General features: G+C 35.2%; 2 protein-coding genes across 3 annotated transcripts; both read right to left on the bottom strand.

Annotated features, from left to right (window-relative positions):
* Nucleotides 1–764: 764 nt before the first annotated feature.
* LOC125471866 lies at nt 765–4,321 on the bottom strand. Of its 2 annotated transcripts, XR_007253936.1 has the most exons (5): nt 3,926–4,321; nt 3,286–3,358; nt 2,412–2,513; nt 1,090–1,763; nt 765–837 (listed from the first exon to the last, which is right to left on the bottom strand). XR_007253936.1 is itself a non-coding variant. In XM_048572775.1 (4 exons), exons 1-4 carry the CDS (start codon nt 4,171–4,173, stop codon nt 1,755–1,757), a joined length of 432 nt encoding a protein of 143 aa, XP_048428732.1. In that variant the 5' UTR covers nt 4,174–4,321; the 3' UTR covers nt 765–1,754. The 2 variants fall into 2 exon arrangements, 1 of the variants encoding a protein (XP_048428732.1); XM_048572775.1 differs by having other exon boundaries at nt 765–1,763.
* A 1,287-nt stretch (nt 4,322–5,608) lies between these two features.
* On the bottom strand, nt 5,609–7,717 carry LOC103947002 (rust resistance kinase Lr10-like). The gene is made up of 2 exons (XM_048572742.1): nt 6,949–7,717; nt 5,609–6,801 (listed from the first exon to the last, which is right to left on the bottom strand). The coding sequence occupies exons 1-2, from the start codon at nt 7,607–7,609 to the stop codon at nt 5,675–5,677; spliced, it is 1,788 nt and encodes a 595-aa protein (XP_048428699.1). The 5' UTR covers nt 7,610–7,717; the 3' UTR covers nt 5,609–5,674.
* Nucleotides 7,718–9,123: the final 1,406 nt, after the last annotated feature.

The following is a 9,123-nucleotide window of genomic DNA, read 5'->3' as shown; positions in this document are numbered from 1 at the left end:
AGTGTATCAACCTCGCCACCACGATTCATTTGTAGCGCACTGGGAAAGACAAGTTTCAGTTCTTGTGACAGTATCAACATGCGCCTCAGGAGCTGCAACCTGTGTGTCAGTAGATGCCTCACTTGGTAGATCATTACCCTGTGATTTGATGCGTCACCAAAACTGATTTCACAAATATTCAATATGATCCCAATGTTATTAAATCGCTAATCTGATTTTTCATAAAAAGATGCACCAATTCTGTCAGTGCTCTGACCTGATTAGTTAAATTGTGCACCTTTTCATCCATTTGGTGATTGCGCAATTTTTGTTGTGAAAATATTCCAAGCTTTGTAGATGGAACACCACCTCCAACTCCTCTTGCACGGCCATGTCACTCAGCACCAAAAACTTTGGAAAGAACGTCACCTCGAAAACCAGATGATGATCCATTTCCATATTGCTTAATTTTTTCCAAACGTTGCACATCAAAGTTAAGACCTCATCAGTCATTGCATATCAACAAACAAGAAGAAATAAATGGTTAAAAATTACTTACAATAGTCTCTGCAGCAAGCAAATTGGATGGTCCTTCTTAGTATGTGATGCCATCCAAACATCACCTCTAGAAACTAGAGAAGGGTCTACACTTTTTCTTTTCTACAAAATAGAAATATAAATGTAGTAAACACACAGTAGAACACAGAAAAAAATTAGTAAATTGTTCTTGTCCTGTAGAAAAGAAGGCACTAGAATGAAATGTAATTACGAAATCCTCCGCCAACCTAGCATATCCTTTGCGACTAATGTGTGCGGGAGTTGCTTAGACTTCATCTCTCTGAATGTTTCGCTTTTGTCCTATCAAAAGGAAACCAATGATTCATATCACGTATCAATTAGCTAGCATGTACCAAATCTATCTTCAAACTAAATTAACATGCAATCAAGATAGAATCATACACATGTTTAACTAACACCAAATTCTTGTGTAGACAGGCTTGGTGTTGAAATAGACCTTTAACTACTATCAATTTGATTTCTCTGGCCCAATTTTGAACTCAAAAGAAGATAACTAATCTTAGAAATAAAACAAAAGGAAAATGAGCTTACACTTTGCAAGGAAAGTCTTCCAATCTTGAATTAATTTGACATTATTTGGTTTTAGTCGAAGCCTTGCTTTCCGATTTCTTGCTTCTCTTATGGACTTGAGAACTACTGATTTATGTGATCCGCAAACATTATTCATCCTTTCAAAACAATATGTTCTTTGCCAATCTTCACTTAATACCAATTTATTCTGTGATTTGATAAAATATCCATAACATTTACCAAAAAATATATATTAACACAAGTAAAATTTATAAACTATAAATTGTTCACCTTGAAGTAGAGGGATCAGAATTGACTTATCTCCATATTGCCTTGATTGCTTGCCATAGGATGTCCTTTGTTTTCTTAGGAACATCCTTCCAAGTATCAAATGTTATAGGGACAACCTCTCAGCCCATGTAAGAAGATAAGTCAATAGATCCGTCATCAATAAACTGGCCGTTTTCATTCCATTCAATCTCAATTTGTTGACCATCATTTGTGGAAATTGTCTTCATTCTAGTAGGACCCCTCTTTCTTTTAGTTTGATTCGACTCCTCTGTAAATGGGCCATCTGGTACTTCTTCGTCCTCTTCTTGTAAGATCTCAGGTGCAATATCAACATAATGTTCTTTAGAGCGGCCTGAATGCTGCGATCTTTTCTTTCTTGGAAAAATCATCCTCAACTAATGAACCTGGAAAACAAATACTGATATTACATATTTAACAGAATTTTGTTATAGAAACTATTGTTATACTAATGATTATAAAGAATTAAAAACTGTCTATACTCATGATTATAAAGAATTGAAAACTGTACAGTCAACGATGCTGCCCTTAAATTAGTGAGAGTCATGTGTATTTCATACATGAATCATATCCATGTAATGCACTCCACAAATTTATAAAGGAAAAAGAATCTTGGGTAATTTGGACATGTAATCAAAATTATGTATAAATATGGAACTAAAATTACGCATCAATACATGCTGATTTTTCAGTATTGTACGTATGAGAGTAAACAATGAAAGTATAAAAGCGATAAACACCCCTTCAAAAGAAAAATATAAATGTCAACAGCACCCTGCTACTAGGGCTCTACAACTTTGTCTCGGCCATCTTATCAACAAAACATAATCCACATAAGAACGATTGACTAGTGTAATTGAAACACACTAGAGTCTTAAAAAGAAGAGGCTAGCCACCACCAGTAACATGGCATCTAAAAAAAAATCCTTCTTTTGAGCATATAAAGATCTTTATGAAGAATGTAATGGGTAAAAAAATTTTGACTTCAAATGGCAGGCATTCACATATAAGTAATTAAAAGTAAAAGGATTTACCTTTACATAAAATGACTTGGACTTTGTACTCTTCGGGATCCATCCACTTCGTAGATTACCACTTTGTAGATAACTACTCATCTCAGGGCATCCACCAGTTTGCTACAACCAAAACACAAAACCAACCAAAATACCATAAAATTTCTGTAAGAACTACATATAACCTGAAAGAGTTATCTCCACTATCAAAGACTGAAAAATAGTCAGTCAATGCACATATATTCATGCAAATATTTTTTGGAATATCAAGTCTCTGTATTACAGAAGTTTGTTATAGAAAATATCGTTAACTCATGATTATAAAGAATTAAAACCTGTCTACTCATGATTATAAAGAATTGAAAACTGTACAGTCAACGATGCAGCCCTTAAATTAGTGAGAGTCATGTGTATTTCATACATGAATCATATCCATGTAATGCACTCCACAAATTTGTAAAGGAAAAAGAATCTTGGGTAATTTGGACATGTAATCAAAATTATGTATAAATATGGAACTAAAATTACACGTCAATACATGCTGATTTTTCAGTATTGTACGTATGAGAGTAAACAATGAAAGTATAAAAGCGATAAACGCCCCTTCAAAAGAAAAATATAAATGTCAACAGCACCCTGCTACGAGGGCTCTACAACTTTGTCTCGGCCATCTTATCAACAAAACATAATCCACATAAGAACGATTGACTAGTGTAATTGAAACACACTAGCGGCTTAAAAAGAAGAGGCTAGCCACCACCAGTAACATGGCATCTAAAAAAAAATCCTTCTTTTGAGCATATAAAGATCTTTATGAAGAATGTAATGGCTAAAAGAATTTTGACTTCAAATGGCAGGCATTCACATATAAGTAATTAAAAGTAAAAGGATTTACCTTTACATAAAATGACTTGGACTTTGTACTCTTCAGGATCCATCCACTTCGTAAATTACCACTTTGAAGATAACTACTCATCTCAGGGCATCCACCAGTTTGCCACAACCAAAACACAAAACCAACCAAAATACCATAAAATTTCTGTAAGAACTACATATAACCTGAAAGAGTTATCTGCACTATCAAAGACTGAAAAATAGTCAGTCTCTGCATTACAGAGTTCTGAAATAATGATAAACTAGTTTCAATCTTTGAAGTCATCTCTCTAAAAAGGATGGACCAAACCATCAATAACAGCGGCAATTACAAACCTCGGAATTGCCACACCGGGGTATTGCTTGATGTCGTGCAAAGACTCACAATCGATTCTAACTATAAAGCCATAGCAACATTTTGATTGCAGTTTCCCAAAAATCAAAGTTCAAAGTAATTAAAATTCAGAAAGTGGATTAATCATCCTCAAACCCAGGCAACCAAGAAAACAATTACAAACCTAACTGAGATTCTCAACCAAATTCATTACCTAAAATCCCTTAAAATTACAATGATAGAACAAATCTAAGAAAGCACCATAAAGTTGAGACTAAACAAAAATCTAAAGGGGACAGGATAGGGTTGATACAGATTGAGAGCATACCTAACGTTTTGGAGAACGAAATGCCGAAAAGCACCCTGTATTGGGGATTTCAGATCTTCAATGGCGGGGCACTTCGACGGTGACGGAAAGCAGACGGGCGACGGTGACGACGAGCAGACGAATCGACGGCGATGACGAGCATATAGAGCGACGGCGAGCAGGTGGAGCGAGATCGATGGAGAGGAGAGAGTTACGATGTCAGAGAGAAGGGAAGGGGGTGGGCTCTCGACAATTAATATTGGGTACATGAAAATGCAATTGCAATGTTTCTCTTTCAAGTTTACCAAGAAAATACAAACCTTTTAAGATTTGAGGGAAATTTGAAAAAAATAAATAAATAACCCAAAAAAAGAAGCGGCTAAATAAAAAAGAAAAGGCGCGAGAATGAATTTGTGCGCGGGCTTCTTTACCACAAACTTCTGTGCCATTATTTACGACGTGTTATTTGCGCAATAAAAGGTACGAACCCAAATATATAGAAAGTCCACGTTATGACATAACGTAAAGTCTTAAAAAAATAAAAAATAAATAAAGTGCGTCATATAAATTGTCAAATACGATGCACAACGTTTAAGTCGTGCATAATTTTATTTACAACTTGCACAAAAGTAACGCTGTGAATAACAGATTATGCATGAGTATTATGACATGATCTTTATAAATGTTATGAATAATATCATTTAAGGCATATCAATATTATACGTCGTATATTTCAAATCGTAAAAGACCCAAACTATTGTAGTGGATATAAGTGTAGCCAACCAGACATTGAATAATCAAGACTAATATATAATAATAAAAGGAAAAAGAAAAATATAAAGAACAAGAGAAGATGACTTCAGAATGGTACAGTTTTGACATAGCCCGCTCACTCTACAATCTCTGCATGTTTGAATTAACCAGATTCTTTGAGAAAGCGATGCCTGCATTGCCTTGCCTATGCCACACAAATCTCACAGGCCGACAAAACCATTGATGCTAATTTGTATTGTAATCACAATAGGTTTATTCAACATATATGCATTGGATCAATTCAGGAATGGAGAAAAAATGGAGAAAATTGGGTTTGGTGTTGTAGATTCCGGATGTGCATAAGGGAATAAGAAGAATGGAGGAGTTCAAATGGATTTTCCTTGTTTTAAACTTACTCATATAGTTTATTTTGCCTTAAATGCAGAAATGGATGAGATTTCATTTATTATGACATGTAATATTTTAAATACTAAAATGATGGCATAGAATAAGTCAAGGGACCTTGATCTAAAATAGAAAAATAATAAGGTTTCAATTAATGTAATATGAAAATAAGGGATAAGAACCTAATTTTTCCGAAAATCTATATGTACTATAGAAATAATGGATGACATAAGAGACAATGAGCTATTTATAAATATTTTACTTTATCCTTATTTTTATCTGACAATTTTTTGTTTTTTCATTGAATCTGTTCAATTTTACTATGTTAATGTTTTCATTGGTTTGGATTGCATTGTGCAATTCAATCTTTTTTTCTTATTGAGATTCCGGTTTGTTTGGTAACTACTTTTAATCTACTTCCTTTGAGTTTTCACTTTTTAGTTCTCAGTCTTTATTTTTTATTTTAACTGAGAGTATTTACCAAACAAGATTTAGTTTTCAGTTTTCAAAAAAGTGAAAAATGAAAACTAAAAGCTGAAAACGAAATGGTTATCAAACGGTCCCTTATTCAATGTAAATATTACTATACGTCTACATAATTGCATATACATTTTACTCTAATTCAGCAATAGCTTCTAGCTCTAGGCGTCTAGCATTTCTAGATGTAGGACCAGTAGGCACAAAGGGATTAGGCGGCATGCTCAAGCTTTCTCCTCCTCCTTCCAACATCTGAACAACTGTTTTCATGGAAGGACGATCCGACGGGTGCCACTGGATACACCATAGCCCTATAATTGCAAGTTTCTTTGGAATTTTACCATCTCCTTCTTCTCCAATATGGATTCGTAGGTCATCCCCTTCCTCTAGAAGATTATAAATCCACTGTGGATAGTAAATTTCATTTGTAGTGTTATCCGTGATTGAACCAATATTCTTCCTTCCTCCTACCATCTCAAGTAGCAGCATTCCATAGCTATAGACATCTGCCTTGTAAGACACATTTCCAAAATTCCTGGAGAACACTTCGGGTGCAATGTAGCCCATGGTCCCCTTAGCTGTAGTCATGGACACCAAGCTTTGATCCTTGGAACATAACTTGGCCAAACCAAAATCAGAAATTTTTGGAGTGAAGTTTTGGTCTAGCAAAACATTATGGGGTTTGATGTCGAAATGCAGGATTCGTAGATCGCATCCCTGGTGAAGATATTCAATTCCTTTGGCTATGCCTAGGGCAATATCTTGCAGCTTATCCCAACCAAGAAATGAATTCTTACTATCTGCAGATGAAATGAAATCCTGCAGGGAACCATTGGGGAAGAACTCGTAAACAAGAGCTCGTGCAAATCCATCAGCACAAAATCCAACCAAGCGAGCCACGTTGACATGGTGGATATGACCCATCGTTCGCACTTCATTTACGAACTCTTCCCCATCTCCCTTGGAACTGTTGAGGACTTTGACAGCAATAAGGAATTCAGAAGAGAGCATTCCCTTGAAGACAGTTCCATAGGCTCCTTCGCCTAACTTGTCCTTGAATTGATTTGTAATCCTCTTAATATCTGCGTACGAATACCTGCTTGGTTTGAGTGCTTTGTAGTCCTCCAAGAATCTTTCAATTCTTAATCGACTCTCTTTCTCCTTTCTATCAGCGCTATATACCCGATATGCTGCAATCATCAGTAGAACAAGAAGCAAGGCACCCAGGATTCCACCTGTAAGCACTTTTTTCCATGTGTTGCCTGTAGAAGATCATTGCAAATTTAAACGAGACTGTCAGGTAATGTTCCTAGTAAAAATGGATTGGACAACATATTTTAAATAATAATTACTAAGACATAAATGTAAAGATGTTTAAAACTAGCAATGAATATATATGTTATCCTTACTTGGTTTCCTCCAGGGAAGACATTTAATTTCACTGTTGATGCCATTGTTCTGCCATCCACACCTCTTTCCCTCTCCACATTTTCTGCAATTTGGTATAGACCATTTGAAACGAAGAACACCATATCCATTGTCTCCTGGAACTGATAAAACATCATACATTTTTGTACAAGGTTGTAGAATCTGGAAGAGAATTTCACAATTAAAGAGAGAATCAGTGGCATAAGTTCTCTTGCCACGGTCGCCGAGGCAGGGGACTTGATACACATCCGTATCTCGGCTTGCAACAGAAGTAGGACAACTGAATAAGGTAACGTTACTCATGTAACCGACTGACATGTTGAAGGGAGAGGGTGGCATGTTTGGGATTTCAACAGGCTTTAGCAGCAGGCAGTTACTTGGGAAATAGACTTGGATTTCCTGACGCTTGTAATCTATGTGTTTGACAAAAAATTTTATTAGTATTTGCTGCTCATGTCTCCCATTGCATTCAAGCCCAGGATTTCCACAATGATGTGTGCGCCTGATGTTCAATGGGAAATGGATAGCCCGGCCTTGATCATTGCCACAGTTAGATTCCGCGCACATATACTGGCTTGCTCCAACTAGTTTGAAGAAAACCAGTGTCAATATGCAAAAGGAAGAGACGATCAATTTCTGCATTTCTGAGATAATAATAAAAAAAATAATGCGCAGGGATTTTTCTTTTCTGTAATTGAGCAGAGATATGTACGTAGTAATTATACACTGTCCTCCATTAATGAAAAAGAGGTAGAGCATTATGATTACACAATTCTATCTTTGTCGTCGACTGACTGTGTCAAACATCATTGACTGACTTTTCTCTGGATAGAAGTCCTCACTGCAACTTCACGGAAGGTGACTTAACACCACCAATATTATAATACTACTTGGGGTTTTCTCTCTCTCCTCTCTCTCTCTCTCCTTCCTATGGAAATAAGTGGAAGCAGATTCTTCACCTTAATTTTAGCCTTCCTACTTTGCTTTTGCAGTTTGGTATTGATCTGCTTTAAAATAAAAATTGCTTTTGGCAGTTGTGAAAAGGGTTGTCTTTCTTGATCTTAATTGAAAGTTCTATGATAAGGAAATTCTTTGTTTGGGTGGAAAAATTTAAAATTATTAAAAATTTTAAAATAACAGAAATTGAAATAATAAAATTTTATTTTCTAGAATTTATAAATTTTCTTGTTTGATTAACCTCAAAGAGGAATGAAATATGAATACATGTTTGTTATTTTTTAACTCTCACTTACTGAAATTTAGAAATGACACATATTTACATGAAATTTAAACATGAGAATTGAAGGTTCCAAATTCCAAGTTTTTTCTCACGCAGAAAGTCTAAATTTCTATGTTTATGAATCCAAACAAAGGAATTAATTGTGTAAATTTATAAATTCTGACTTTTGTCAAAATTCTAAGTTTATTGTCCTTATCCAAACATATTGTTACTATACCAATGCATGACCATGATAATAACATATCCAGTTAGGGTCTAGGATATTTCTCTTCACTTGTAAGTGAAATGTCTTATATTCGATTCTCACCAAAGGCGAATTGAACTATATTATTGCTAGCCCATTGTAAGGCTTAGGCCACTCCCTCACCCCCTTAATGTAGATAATATCGTTTATTCAAAAGGAAAAAAAATATATACAATTGTAGTGACAATAATTTTCATTTTTTCCCTATTTTCTTCCTTAGTATTTGTCATGCTTGTTTGAATGTATGAACAAAGATATATTGTGATATGCAAGAAATTTAAATAGTTAATTATGAAATATGTGACTTTCTGTTTTAACCAAAAGTTATACTCATACATGTAGACGCACAAGGTTTTTGAGGCGATGCAACAAAAAAACCAAATGAGGCAATAGTGAATAGAAAAATGAGAGGAACGTAATCAAGTATTGGTGTTTTAAATTGCATACCACTTTAACTACAAACCTCATTAAACCCAATCCCTATAAATCATTCACAATAGACGCACATTGGAAATTTTTTGCACACTTGCCCAATTCGTTGCTTTAATTTGTGGATAGCGGTCGGATAACGCTGAGGATGACAAAGATTTCAATTTTGCTATGTTGTGACCCATGTGGCCTTGGTGTTCACAAATCTTATCTTTTTCCTGGTAAGCGGAAACCCTTGGCGGC

Source organism: the organism of the source record quoted next, unplaced genomic scaffold (genome assembly GCF_019419815.1).
Source record: "Pyrus x bretschneideri cultivar Hongxiangsu unplaced genomic scaffold, Pyrus_bretschneideri_v1 Contig62, whole genome shotgun sequence".
Classification (NCBI taxonomy): domain Eukaryota; kingdom Viridiplantae; phylum Streptophyta; class Magnoliopsida; order Rosales; family Rosaceae; genus Pyrus; species Pyrus x bretschneideri.
The sequence above is the reverse complement of the archived record's forward strand: the minus strand, read 5'-3'. Positions and strand labels throughout refer to the sequence as shown.

Excerpts from the sequence above, each read along its gene's own strand:
- LOC103947002 (XM_048572742.1), bottom strand. The coding sequence starts at position 7,609 with ATGCAGAAATTGATCGTCTCTTCCTTTTGCATATTGACACTGGTTTTC. Across the intron at positions 6,802-6,948 it reads TCTTCCCTGGAGGAAACCAA|GCAACACATGGAAAAAAGTG; the intron begins GTAAGGATAACA and ends GATCTTCTACAG.
- LOC125471866 (XM_048572775.1), bottom strand. The coding sequence starts at position 4,173 with ATGTACCCAATATTAATTGTCGAGAGCCCACCCCCTTCCCTTCTCTCT. Across the intron at positions 3,359-3,925 it reads TTCGTTCTCCAAAACGTTAG|TTATCTTCAAAGTGGTAATT; the intron begins GTATGCTCTCAA and ends TGAGATGAGTAG. Across the intron at positions 2,514-3,285 it reads CCAAGTCATTTTATGTAAAG|CAAACTGGTGGATGCCCTGA; the intron begins GTAAATCCTTTT and ends TTTTGGTTGTAG.